Source organism: Rhinopithecus bieti, unplaced genomic scaffold, assembly GCF_001698545.2.
Source record: "Rhinopithecus bieti isolate Rb0 unplaced genomic scaffold, ASM169854v2 scaffold_1467, whole genome shotgun sequence".
Taxonomy (NCBI): domain Eukaryota; kingdom Metazoa; phylum Chordata; class Mammalia; order Primates; family Cercopithecidae; genus Rhinopithecus; species Rhinopithecus bieti.
The window spans coordinates 4,195,714-4,210,476 of NW_016803692.1; the positions used below are offsets into that span (position 1 = coordinate 4,195,714).

At 40.1% G+C, this 14,763-nt stretch overlaps 1 protein-coding gene across 1 annotated transcript in view; it reads right to left on the bottom strand.

Moving 5' to 3' along the window:
- DNAI3 (dynein axonemal intermediate chain 3) overlaps positions 1-14,763 on the bottom strand; it is a 76,285-nt gene that overhangs the window by 53,760 nt on the left and 7,762 nt on the right. The window contains exons 2-3 of the mRNA XM_017851286.1: positions 9,241-9,318; positions 8,475-8,513 (exon numbers count right to left, since the gene is read on the bottom strand). Of these exons, the coding sequence (XP_017706775.1) occupies positions 8,475-8,513; positions 9,241-9,304 (103 nt within the window). The 5' untranslated portion in view covers positions 9,305-9,318. The remainder of the gene's footprint in view (positions 1-8,474; positions 8,514-9,240; positions 9,319-14,763) is intronic.

A 14,763-nucleotide genomic window follows, 5' to 3' on the forward strand; every position in this document is an offset into this window, starting at 1 on the left:
TTCCTCAAGGATCTAGAACTAGAAATACCATTTGACCCAGCCATCCCATTACTGGGTATATATCCAAAGGATTATAAATCATGCTGCTATAAAGACACATGCACACGTATGTTTATTGTGGCACTATTCACAATAGCAAAGACTTGGAATCAACCCAAATGTTCATCAGTGACAGACTGGATGAAGAAAATGTGGCACATATACACCATGGAACACTGTGCAGCCATAAAAAAGGATGAGTTCGTGTCCTTTGTAGGGACATAGATGCAGCTGGAAACCATCATTCTCAGCAAACTATTGCCAGAACAGAAAACCAAACACCGCATGTTCTCACTCATAGGTGGGAATTGAACAATGAGATCACTTGGACTCTGGAAGGGGAACATCACACACCGGGGCCTATTATGGGGAGGGGGTAGGGGGGAGGGATGGCATTGGGAGTTATACCTGATGTAAATGATGAGTTGATAGGTGCTGATGAGTTGATGGGTGCAGCACACCAATATGGCACAAGTATACATATGTAACAAACCTGCACGTTGTACACATGTACCCTAGAACTTAAAGTATAATAAAAAAGCATATATATATATATATTTTGTGTTATTTTCTTCTAGTCACTCCATATATACCTCATATGAACTTCTAAATACTGCTTTTAATATTTACCATTATGTCACAAGTATTTTACAATAATATTAAGTAATCTGTCTAAAACATTATTTTAGATGAATTGAATTCTATAGCATAATTTTAAAACATTCTCGTGTTGGTAAGCATTCTAATTTCTTTTCTTGCTTGTTTCCAATTATTGTAAATAATCCTACAAATATGTAGTTTTAAATTTTATTGCATTTCAAATTATTTTCTTGGGATAGATTTAAAAAGTGAAATTATTGGTTGGAAGGTATGACCACTTGTTTAGGCTTTCAGCCTGTATTGCTTTCCTAAAACACCCCAACCTCACCCTCTCCCCTGCTGCTCTCTCTTACCAGGTGACTGGCTTTCTATTTCACAGAGAAAACAGGGTCTGAATAGCACTGAATCCTGCCGGGTCCTGCAGCCCTGCCCACCTGCTAATTAAAACGAGCACCACCTTTCTGCCCTTATGCATTCAGAGGACCTGCCCTCCTCAGCCGCCAGGGCCCCATAAACTATTCCTTTCCTTTCAGCTTTTCTTACTTCCATGCCACTTTCCCCCAGCATGCAGATTTGCTCAATGGTCTCTCATTTTAAAGAAACCTTCCCTTAGGGCTGATCAAGGCAGGCGGATCACGAGGTCAGGAGATCGAGACCATCTTGGCTAATACAGTGAAACCCCATCTCTACTAAAAATACAAAAAATTAGCCAGGCATGGTGGCATGTGCCTGTAGTCCCAGCTACTCGGGAGGCTGAGGCAGGAGAATGGCGTGAACCTGGGAGGTGGAGGTTGCAGTGAGCCGAGATCACACCACCGCACTCCAGCCTGGGGGATAGAGCGAGACTCCATAGAAAAGAAAGAGAAGAGAAGAAAAGAGAAGAGAAGAGAAGAGAAATTTTCCCTTGAGCCTTGAGCCTATATAGGGATCTCTCTTTAGGGCTTCTCCTTTTCACAGTCAAACTTACTATTACTCAATTCCTCACATTTTTCAAATAGTGACTTCTTGGTTGTATTAACAAACCCTTGGACACAGGAAAGTGGGCAGGGAATCCCTTTACTCCCATCTGGCTGCCAGTCCCAGTATTGCTCTCAGAAGAAGAGAGAGGAGAGGTTCAAGAGGCTTCCATCCCTGGTCTTCCCATGCCTTCTTCGCACCCCAGGCCAGTCCTCAGCAGCAGCATGCCCCAGGAGGGTGGACACTAGAGGACAAAGGAGCATTTTGCCTGCTGCCCTCCCCTTTCTCAAGCTTTCTTCCTATTTTCTTATCTTTCGTATCACTATCATCAGCCACACAGTCTCAGCTCTGCATCTGCCCCCAGGACTCTCTCTCCAGCTCCCAGGATCCACTCCCATCTCCTCCAGCACCCACGCCCCTGGATGTCAGGCCATCCTCCCTCCAACTGCTCAACAGATGTGCCAGCAAGGGGGAAAGTGTCTGTGGCCTCTCATGTTGGAATTTTGAGCTTATTTTCAAATAGAAATATTTTCCCCCACCCCAGGGGCTCTATGGTACAATAATTCAGGTAATTTGGAGGTTTTAAATAACTATGCATAACACTGATTATATGTGAAAGTATATTTCTAACTGCAGTCAGTTGGCCTGACATTGGGAATTCAAGTTGTTCATGAATGAAGGGCAAATTATACACTTTTATCTCCCTCAAAAGACTAACCATAACACCTGGCACCTATGAGATGCTCAGTAAGTAACTGTTGACTTGATTCAAATCAAGTGCTCCTCTGCAAACAGACTGCATTTGTGTATCGAATGTGTAACAAAAGTTCTATAGTTCTGCCTGAGAAAACCACAAGGTGGGACTGTGAGACTCACACTGTGCTAGTGTAGAAAAGAAGGCAGCTGTCCCTCATAAACAGAGGCATTCAGGAAGACCAGAAAGCTTTCTACCATCCACGACACTGGAAAGACAGCACCAAAGATTGTTTTCTATGTTATCTGCCCCTACTAAACACACACTTCAAATTCTCCTGGCTTGATATATTTCACACACACACAAAATGATCCTTTCACACTAATTGGACTTTTTCAAGGCAACTCTACTATAGGATCTAACATTCCTTTATCTAGGAGTCAGTAAAACTAGTGGGCTATTTCTGGTTCAAGTTGGCAATCAGTGATAACTGCAGATAACTGGCAGCCAACAGATCACACAAAACTTCTATAGTCCAATACCATCACACCCCATCACCATGAGAACCAAACCAGGGCAAGGCCTGATGCTTCTGGCCACCCCACAGGGTCACCAGCCAAATACTATAAAACAACTGCTTGGGTAGGCTTTGAGGCACACACTGAGGCACAGCACCACAGGCTACAGCAATGAGGCTACTGTGATCAGCAATGAGATGGGCTCACTGGAGCCTTGAGAAGAGTGGGAGGCTGGTTGCTCCAAGGAGTGTGAGACAAGTGTTGGTGCAGAGAAGGCCCCTTCAGGGCCTTCTGAAGCTGACTGAGGCCAGGAGTGCCAATCACAAGGACAATGTCTGCGAGGGCACTTCTATGGTGCACCTACTGCTGCCAGGGACAGTTTTAAGCACTTTATGTGTATTATTAACTCATTTAGTCTTCACAACAACATTCAGAGGTGGTTACTATAATTGTCTCCATTTTTTTAGCCAAGAAAACTGAGGGCCACAGAGTTCAATAACATGGCCGAGGTCAGCCTCTGGGGAGTTGAAAGTGGTGGTACTGGGATCAAAACCAAGGTCCCTGAACTCTACTATGCTATGCTTTCTCTCTAATGAGTGGACACAAAAGAGCCATGGAGAAGGTCCTGCTTCTCCACACATAGACACGGAGGGAACAGAGATGACGTTCCATAGGATCCAGTGAATGGCAGCTATTCACCTAGCAGGAACCAAAGGCAGACTCAAGTTCTACACAATTCATGCCTCAGAATCTTATTGTGTGCACACAATAGAAGACTATGCAATATAAATCATAGGTTACACATATATTGTCCTACATAACAAGTGTTATTTAAAATAACCCTCATACATTTCAACTGTACATTTTTTTTTTTAAACATCTTGGTTGCTATCTATTTTTAAAAACAGCTTTGCTGAGTTATAATTGACAAATGATAAACTGCATACAATATGTACAATTTGATAAATATCTGCACATACCCCATGAAGCCATTACCACTGTCAAGATAAATAACATACCCATAAGACCCAAATGTTTCCTCCTGCCCCTGCCTTCCAATACACCTCCTTCATCCCCAAGTAACCCCAAGTAACCACTAAGCTGTTTTCTTGTCACTGTAGATTAGTTTGCTTTTTTCTGGAATATTTATAAATGTACTCTTTTTGTTTATCTTCTTTCACTTAGCATAATTATTTTGAGATTCATTCATATTGTTGAATGTAGCAATGGATCATTCCATTGCTGGCAAGTATTCCATAAAAGAAAAAAATCTTTAAGATTTTAAAAAAGAAAATCTTAAGAAAGCTTTAAGATTTCTTGGGATTTTGGCTGTGGGTGTCATATCTGGGAAATCTTTGCCAACTCCAAGGTCACAAAGATTTTCTCCTATGTTTTCTTCTAGAAGTTTTAGAATATTTGGTTTTACTTTTAGGTCTATGATTCATTTTGAGTTAATTTTTGTATATGGTGTGATGTATGGATTTAGTTCACTTTCTCACTTATAACTATCTAACTGTTCTAGCATCATTTGTTGGAAAGACTATCCCTTCTCCACTGAATTACCTTTGGATCTTTGATGAAAATCAATTGACCATGAACATGTGGTCTATTTTTGGACTCTATTCTCATGGATTAATCTATTTATCTGTCTTTATAGTATCTTTTTATAGTAAAAAGAGTTAATATGAACCTACTTTGTGACAGCCCTATGTTAGGAAATGTGCATGTACTACTAATTTAATTTCCACATCAATCTTATGAGGTAGATAGTCCATCTTGCTTTTCAGATGAAGAAGCAGAGGCTCAGGGAGGTGAAGTCATCTGTGGCCATACAGTCACTAAATGACTTTAAGTCATAAGTTTATGACTTAAACCAGGTCTGTCTAATTTCAAAGCCTGTGCTATTAACCACTTGTGGCAAACACAATAATGTCCCCCTAATATGTTCGTGTCTAATTCCTGAAACTTGTTAATATGGTTTTGCGTGTCCCCACCCAAATCTCATCTTGAATAATTCCCATGTGCAGTAGGAGGGGCCCAGTGGGAGGTAATTGAATCATGGGGGCAGGTCTTTCCTGTGCTGTTCTCATGATAGTGAATAAGTCTCACAAGACCTGATGGTTTTATAAAGGGAAGTTTTCCTATACATGCTCTCTTGCCTGCTGCCATGTAAGATGTGACTTTGCTCCTCATTCACCTTCCGTGATGATTGTGAAGCCTCCCCAGCCATGTAGAACTGTGAGTCAATTAAACCTCTTTTTTCAAATAAATTACCCAGTCCCAGGTATGTCTTTATTAGAAGCATGAGAACAGACTAATACACTTCTGTATTGTTACCTTACATAAGAAAAGGGACTTGTAGATATAATTATGTTAAGGATCTTTACTTTGTGTTGTTTTGTTTTATGTTCTTTTATTTATTTATTTTCATTTTTTTAAACATTTATCCCAGATGTTGAAGGTTAAGGATTTTGAGGTAGGGAGATGATTGGGCCTTTGAGATTGGCCCAGTGTAATCCCAGGGGGGCCTTATAAGAGGGCGACAGGAGGATCAAAGTCAAGGAAGGAGATGTGACAAGGAAAACAGATGTTATAGAGAATGATTCAAAGATGCTATGCTGCTGGCTTTGAAGTGGAAGGAAGGGGCCAGGAGTCAATAAATACAGTGGCCTCTAGAAGCTGAAAAAGGCAAGGAAACATATTCACCCCTCAGGGCCTCCAGAGATAATCAGCCCTGCTGACACCTTGACATTAGCCCAGTCATTTATTCGGACTCTTGATTTCCAGAACTGTTAAATAATAAATTTATATTGTTTAAGCCACTAAGTTTGTGGTAAATTGTTACAGTAGCAATAGGCAACTCGTATACCACTAAGTCATATTATAATTTGGACACATTATTTAACATTTGGGAGTCACAGAGCACCTTCATGTCTGTAATGGCCATGATAATGCTTACTTTATAGAGCTAAGGCAATGAGAAGAGTGGGCCTGGCACAAAGTCATTGCTCTACAAATATTAGCTATGTGTAAAAATTATATTTATTCTCCTGAAACCTCTGGGCATTGCCCTGTTAGGCCCTTAAGACTGACAGTTTTTTAATTAGCCTATTGATACCTTGGTTCCTTCTTAGAAAAAGGGATCTCAGTTTCTTGGAGCATGACAGCCATCAGCCCTGAGTAACAGTTGGCAAGGTCAGGGCCCCACCGTAAGGAAGTCAGAGGGGTCCTGTTGCTACCTGAGGGGAGTCTGGGAGTAGAGACAGGCTTGAGGAGAAGGGGAAGCTAACTCAAAACCTACACTTGTCTCACCATAAAGGTCTGAGGTTAGTTTTTGCTTTCCCTTAAGCAAACATATTCCTAATTTTCAGTTCATTTACTTTCAATGAATACATCTCAAACCATGCCCCTTTATCAGGTTCACAGATTTTCTTACCAGTCAATGCATTTAGTCAAGAAATATTTACTGAGCACCCACTATGTGAAAAGCATGGTGCTACTGCCAGGGTATCCAATCTAGACAGAGAGACAGATATTAAATAATAAAGTACACTCATAGATACAAATCGTGGGCTGGGCATGGTAGCTCACACCTGTAATCCCAGCACTTTGGGAGGCCAAGTCAAGAGGATCCCTTGAGCCCAGGAGTTCAAGACAGTCTGGGCAACATAATGAGAACCCATCTCTAAGAAAAAAGAAGAGGAAAAAATAAAAAACAAAAATAAACAAATACAAATTGTAATAAGTGCTATTTGGGAGAAAACAGGCTGAGAGACGGAACTAAGAAGGGTAGCTGTGGTGGTCTATTTAGACAGGAACAAGAGACAACACAACTCATTCACTCATTCATTTATTCAATAATGAGTTATAGTGCTGTTTGCCATGATTTGGCCATGAGTTCAGTGTTAGGGATCAACAGTATACATTACATAAGGAGTATTTAAACAGAAATACACATAAAACAAGGTTATATATTGACTAGTTAATGAAAATGTGACCAGAGGCTCACAGGAACCTAACCTTGTGTTTCCCCTAGGAGTAATAGTTCAGTATTGGCTAATTCAGTATTCAAAGGGACTGTATAGATTCTGTGAACAAGAATTGACTGTACTTTAACTTCAGAATTTTAAGTGCTATGAAAGCAATTAAACAAGGTAATAGGTGACACAGAGGTCAAGGAACATCTCTTCAGGAAGTGAGATAGTGGTCTAGATCTCAACGATAAGAAAGAGGAAGTTGCATAAAGGGAAGATCTAGCTAGGCATCAGGGGCAGCAAAAGCAATGGCCCTGAGGCTGGAATAAATTTGGAACCTTCTGTGCTAAGCAAGGCTGATGGGCTGTAGGTTGGCAAAGAGGAGGAGGAAGCAAGGTCAGGACCACTTGAGCACAGGAGTCAGGACCACTGTAAGGTGTGCCCAATGGCAAAGACCATGGGGGAGTTTAAGCAAGAAACACGAGTTTAAGCATGGTCAGGCTGCTGTGTGCCCAGTGGACTGAAGGAGACTGAGTGGAAGCAGTGATACCAATTAGAAACCTCGGGAACTAATCGATGGGAGGAGTGCGGGGAGGTTTGACTAAGGTTGCAGATGCGAAGATAATGCGAAGCAGATGGGTTTGAGATATATTTTAAAAGAGGTGGAATTCACAGAAGTTGGGGTGGTTTGGAAGGGGTAGGGGGGTGTGGAGGGAGAGAGAGAAAGAAATTAAAGACGACTCCCATGTTTCACTAACTCAATAAATATTTATCGGGCAGCATGTTCTGCCGCAGGCACTGTGCTGGGTGCTGATAACAGAGCCACTGACATTAGCTGACATTTTCCCACTTTTTCCCCACCTCCACACTCCACACCTCTGCCCCTCTCTACCGCCCTGACCCAGGTCATCACCATCTTTTCCTGGATTGTTGGAAAAACTTCCTAACTAGTCTCTCTGCTTCAGTCCTTGCTCCTGCAGTTTACTTCACAGTAGCCAGGATGACCTGAACCTTTAAAAACATGTCAGATGGAGTCACTCTTTGATTAAATATTACCAATATTTCCTCATCCCATATGATTAAAAGACAAAATCTTTACAGTGGACTACAGAGCTTTTAAGTCTTCCTCCTTGTCCCCCTCATTGTCTCCTTTCTGTTTCTAAAAGTGAAGTGTGTCATCTAAGTCAACTCGAAGAGAGAGGTTCCCCCTCCATCCCACCAAAATAAGTTTTGTTATAATAAGATTACTTAGCCTTTACATGTAGGAACAACATTAGGTTAGTTGTCTAAGTTCTAGTTATTTGCTTAAAAACCAGCCTCTTTCCTTGAAATAGTGGCATCTTAGCGTGAAGTACAGATAACTACCTATGAGCAAACGTTTGAAAAAATACTTATCTGATAAAAGTCTTAAGTTGCAGACTTTACAACTTATAGTTATAAAAGGCCTTTCAATAATCATATAATGAATTTTTAATGAACTGCTTGGTCCAAGTTTGTTTCTTAGTTTGAAATTCTCTACTCTTATTTTTTCTTTAAAAAATTTTTCATTTTATATTTTAATTAGAGTGGTATCATTTTAGCCCATGTACATTTTGATTGATCACTTCAGTTTGCAGTATTCCTGCTTGCTTACTGCATAATTAAAATATTATAAAACTGAGGACGTAAGTTGTAAATTATGTTTCCACTTACCCATGCTCTCCATATTTACTGGTTCCATGTCTTCACTAGCTAGAATATAATAAAAATAAGTCAAATTTACATTTTTGAATCAAATACATCTCAGTTTATTATAGTCTTTTTTTCTTTTTCTTTTGAGATGGACTCTCGCTCTGTCACCCAGGCTGAAGTGCAGTGGCACGATCTCGGCTCACTGCAACCTCCACCTCTGGGGTTCAAGTGATTCTCCTGCCTCAGCCTCCTGAGTAGCTGGGATTACGGGTGTGCGCCACCACGCCCGGCTAATTTTTGTTTTTTTAGTAGAGACAGGGTGTCACCATGTTGGTCAGGTTGGTCTCAAACTCCTGACCTCATGATCCACCCGCCTTGGCCTCCCAAAGTGCTGGGATTACAGGCATGAACCACTGTGCCCGGCCAGTTTATTATAATCTTTACCAAACCTCAAAACACAAAATATAAGTGCAAACATACAATGAAGAGTTAAACTATCTTGTGAATAATTAGAGAAAATCTGAATAATTGTCTTTCACACTGTTATCTCTTAGTGATATGTTTACTACAGCATTCATTATATAGCATTTAATTGGTATCATAATGAAATTAGTCAAAAGACTAATCCATAAGAATGAATCTCCATATATCTTATTCCTCATTCATTTGACTTTATGACACAGGAATATTTTATTTAATTTGATATGTAAAACCATAATCATTTTGCTTCTAATATATATACAAATACTCCACAAAAAAATCCCATTCAATGAAGAAATAATCCTACCAGCTAATATTGGTTTTGGGCTTTTTTTGCGACGTGATGACTTTTTCTTTTGTTTTGGAGCCATGGTTCTGGCTTGGGCTGCATAAAGAGATGATATTATTAGTAAATTATTACAGTTTGCACACAACTTACAATTTCAAATACTAAACATTATCATTTAATAAACATAAGAATATGTTTTCTAAGTTTTACCCTGGGCTAAATCAACCTGTATCTTCCTAGAACGGGTGATCTGTGACAAAGGTTTATTGCAACAACAATCTTACTGATGAGATCTTACTGTTCTGGTGGAGCCATTCAGCTGAAGCACACTGTGGTGACCTGCCAGAACAAAGTCTCAGCCACAGGTCCTGCCGTGGAAGCACAACAGAGGACTTGGCTTCCCTACATCTCACTGAAATTCCCATCCCAGGTAGCTGCTCTGTGCTACCTTTTGCTGGGCTTCCCAACAGGTAGTCCAGCTACAAAGACAAGATAGGCCACTGGGAGTGATAGGCCCACAACATGCATATGCATATATAATTTTTAAATTAACGTAATTGAGATCATACTTTTGTCTTAGGATGTGAACACATAACCACTAAGGCCTTATTTGGGCTATCAGAGAGAATGCCTCCAAAAGTTTTCCATGGAACTGCTCATCAATTTTGACAGGATACAACACTGGCCAAGGTCACCACCATGACATCAAATCCTTGTCATCTCCGCCATGCTCACGCTTGTCCTGTTCTGTTTAAATGGTTAGGAGTGTGACTGCAGGAGCCTGGTCAGCAGAGTTTTTAAACAGGCTCTACTTTTTCCAGCTGAGTGACCATGGGCAAATTACTTACCTTCTCTAAGTCTCAGTTTATTCATCTATTTAATGGGGATAATAATAAAATCTACCCCACAAGGTGACTGTGAAGACTTAATGAAATAAGGTGTCGTCAGTCAACTCAACCATCTCTGACTGGTTTGCGTCACTTTAACAAATCAACACAGACTATTATTTCATAGCCCATGGTCAAAATATCAAAGTTTTATTTTATTCCTACACACTCGATCACAAAATCTTGTCCAAAGTGTGGATGTGAGTGTGTCTGTGTTTATGTGTAAACATCTTCCCTTTAGATTTTCTCTTATGTATTTTTTAAATAATAAAAATAATAGCTCACATTTGTGAAGTGCTTACTATGTGCCAAGCACAGTTCCAAGTACTTTACATGTATTTTTAATTTAATCTTAAACACATTAAAACATTTTTATTGACATATAATCGTTGTACATATGATATTTTGATACATGTATACAATGTATAATGGTCAAATCAGCAACTGGGATTATCCATCACCTGAAACATTTATCTTTGTGTTGGGAACATTACAATTCTTCTAGCAATTTTGAAATATGCAATGAATTATTTCCTACTGTACTACTGAATACTAGATAACCACATTTTATTATTACTATTACCTTCATCTCCATTTTATAATGAGAAAACGGGGCCCCAAGAGGTTCAGGTGACTCTCCTGAAGGGACACAGAGCTCAGTGGGCACTGGTGTCAGGCTGTGACCCCAAGCAGCCTGGCTCTAACAGCCACATTCTTACCCTCTGTACTAGATGATCCCTTGGATTTCAGTGATAACTGCTGTGCTTCATTGCAAATGAAACTATTTTAAATCATTGTCTTTACCCAGGAAGGCAGGATTTTTTTTTTTTTTTTTTTTTTTTTTGAGACAGAGTCTCACTCTGTCGCCCAGGCTGGAGTGCAGTGGCGCAGACTCAGCTCACTGCAACCTCCGCTTCCTGGGTTCAAGCAATTCTCCTGCCTCAGCCTCCCAAGTAGCTGGGACTAAAGGCGTGTGCCAGCATGCCCGGCTAATTTTTGTATTTTTAGTAGAGATGGGGTTTCACCATATTGGCCAGGCTGCTCTCGAACTCCTGACCTGGTGATCCACCAGCCTCGGCCTCCCAAAGTGCTGGGATTACAGGCATGAGCCACTGCGCCCAACTAAAAAGCAGGATTTTATTATCTAATCAATATTTTATGATTCTGACAATTTCTATTTTTAAGATATTCTGCAATGAATAGATCTGACTCAACTCTTTAGGCTGTCAAATGTCCTCCATATCACTTCCCAGTCTTAGCATATTTCAAATCTTTCATCTATTCCTTTTTTCAGAAGATTCCGTATCAATGTACTCCTTCTCCATATGCTATCCCAGCTGCGTTTNAACTCCTGACCTGGTGATCCACCAGCCTCGGCCTCCCAAAGTGCTGGGATTACAGGCATGAGCCACTGCGCCCAACTAAAAGCAGGATTTTATTATCTAATCAATATTTTATGATTCTGACAATTTCTATTTTAAGATATTCTGCAATGAATAGATCTGACTCAACTCTTTAGGCTGTCAAATGTCCTCCATATCACTTCCCAGTCTTAGCATATTTCAAATCTTTCATCTATTCCTTTTTTCAGAAGATTCCGTATCAATGTACTCCTTCTCCATATGCTATCCCAGCTGCGTTTTAGTTTGATGTAAAATACTGGAAAAACTTTCTTTCTTTTCTCCCCCAAGACAGCCTACTCTGTCGCCCAGTCTGGAGCGCTGTGGTGTGCTCACAGCTGTAATCCCAGCATGTTGGGAGGCCGAGGTGGGTGGATCACAAGGTCAGGAGTTTGAGATCAGCCTGGTCAACATGGTGAAAAACTCTTAACACCACGTAGCCTCACCCTACGCACACACGATCACCACCACCACTATTTATTCCACATATACGCATTGAGTGACTGTGCTGCACCAGATGCTATCCTAGGTGTTAGGGATACAGCAGTGAACAAAATAGGCAAAACCCCTTGTGTAAGCTTACAATCTAGGGGAAGAAAGATGAACAAATAAAGGAGGAAAATATAATTAGTATTTTAAGTGGTGAGAACTACTAAGGAGGAAAATAAGGTAAGAAAAGGAATTGGACATTGGAACAAAGACCTGAGAAAGGAGAAAGCAAGAAACACAGATATCTGGGAGAGGAAGAGTATTTTCAGGTGGAGGGAACAGTATGTCTAAAGGTTCTGGGGCAGGATCATGCCTGGCATATTTAAGAAAACAGCAAGAAGGTCATGATGGCTGGAGCAGAGTCAGGGAAAGACTACGGCAAAGCTGGTCAGAAAGGTGATAGGGATATATTAGTCAGCTTTGCTGCAGTAACAAATGACCCCTACATCTCAGTGACATACAATAACAAACATGTATTTCTTCTCATGCTATGCACTGTGGTGTGGATGAGCTGCTGCAAGTCCTCTTATTCCGGGACCCAGGCTGAAGAAGCAGGCCCTATTTCACACGTACCACTTTCACAGCAGAGAAAAAAGCAGGAGAGCTAACGGAACTACATAATGCTTCCTAACTTTCTCCTTGGTACTGACATATTGTGTCTCCTGCTGACATTCTATTGGCCCAAGCAAGTAAGTCAATCCTGATAATGGGGGAGGGATTCTCTGCCTGATTGGCAGTAGGTGGGAATGTATGATCCTCTTACAGGTACAGGAGGTAATGGCTGGGAAGGATATAATTGGAAACAACTATATAATATGCCACCAAGGGGTCTAGGTCATGTATTAGGACCTTGGCTTTCACTCTGAATGAGGTGGAGAGGTACTGGATGACTTTGAGCTGAGAAGTTACTTTACTCCATCTGTCCCCACAATTTAAGGATCAATATGGCTACTGTGTTGAGAAAAGACTGCAACAAGGAAAAGGCTGAAGCAGGAAATCCAGTTGAGAGACATTTAAAAATCCATGGGAGAGATGAGAGTGCTTAGATCAGGGAGGTGAAAGTGAGATGGGAAAAGTGATTGGATTCTGGCTATGTTTTGTTAAGTAGACCCAATAAGATTCACTGGTGACTTGAACATATCGCTTATGAGAAGGATAACATCAATGAATTTTGCCTAAGAAATTGAAAGCATGGAGTTGCTATTTATTGAGATGGAGATCTCATGGAAAGAGCAGATTTGAAAGAGAAGTTCAGGAGTTCAACTGAAGGTATATGAAGTTAGATTGCAAACTAGACTATAAACTCTGTGAGCATGGGGATTATATTTTCTTTCCAATTTTTGTAACCCCTGTAACTAGCACAGTGAACATACTTAAAAAAAAAAAAAAAAAACTTAGATTTATAACTCCTTGGTCCTCCTTCCCTTCTGCCATGCTTAGCCTATGAATTTCCAGTCTAAACGAAAGGCTTCTGCCTAATGGTCTGTGGAATAATCTGTATGCATGCTGTATTAGTTTTCTCTTAATGCTGTAACAAATTACCACAAATTTTGTGACTTAAAACTACACAAATCTGCTATCTTACAGCTTTGTAGTTCAGATGTCTGACACAGGTCTCACTGGCTTAAACCAGGGAGTCAGCAGGGCTGCATTCCTTTCTTTCCAGAGCCTCTAAGAGAGAATCTGCTTTCCTGCCTTTTCCAGTCTCTAGAGCCCACCAGCATTTCTTGGTTTGTGGCTCCATCCTCCAACTTCAGAGTCAGAAGGGAGAGTTAAGTCCTTCTTACATAGCATACTCTGACCTCTCATTTCTCTTTCACTTTTAAGGACCCTTGTGACTACATTGGGCCTACCTAAATAATCCAGGATAATCTCCCTCTGTTAAGGTCCACGATCTTAATTTCATCTGTGACTTTACTTCTTTGCCATATATGGTAACATATCCACAGGTTCCAGGAATTAGGAAGTGCTGCCTTAGAATTAAACTTGAATATCAGTTTATAATCATCCTCCAAATAATCAAAATAAACAAGTGTCCTGTTCTTTTCAAATGCTGCTATTAAATGCTCTGTAGATAATTTGAGTTTCCAGTTTTCAGGGAAAACCAAAGTCAAATTTTCGGCAATAAATTAGGCACCAAAATTGGAACGTACATTAATGCATGCTGCCTTGCCTGAACTGCTCATTTACTACTTTCACAAACGTTAATTGACTACTGTCTAAATTACTGACTGGTGACTAAGGGCAAAGTGACCTAGTGACTGGTGACCAGGTACTAGTGACCAGGTTGTTCTAAAGGCTTTTAGGGGTATTAATTCTTCTTCAATAAAAAGCATAATATCTCAATTTCTAGGCACCACAGACAGAAACATTCATAAGCGGAAGTGAGCCAGGTGAATATAGTCTAAACTGAAAGGAAAATGGTTACTTTGGGAGGAGCCACCTTATATTGTATTTCAGTTTCAGGCAAAATTTTGCAGTTTATTTTAGTAATTGTAAATAATAAAAATCCTACCAACATTATGTATAGAAAATAAATCACTTTTAATTGGGGGTATCGAAACCAAATGAATAATATACTCTGTATAACTTCAATAAACACATTTATTCAAGGTTTATTTTTTATGTAGATCTTTCTTTTTAAAAACAAATTCCCAATAAAAGATATTACTTCCAAATTATAGCAGGACTTACTGAAGTTTTTTTTCATAAAATTAATTGAATATTTCATGAATGTGTTATATTTAACAAAACTTTTCTATTAA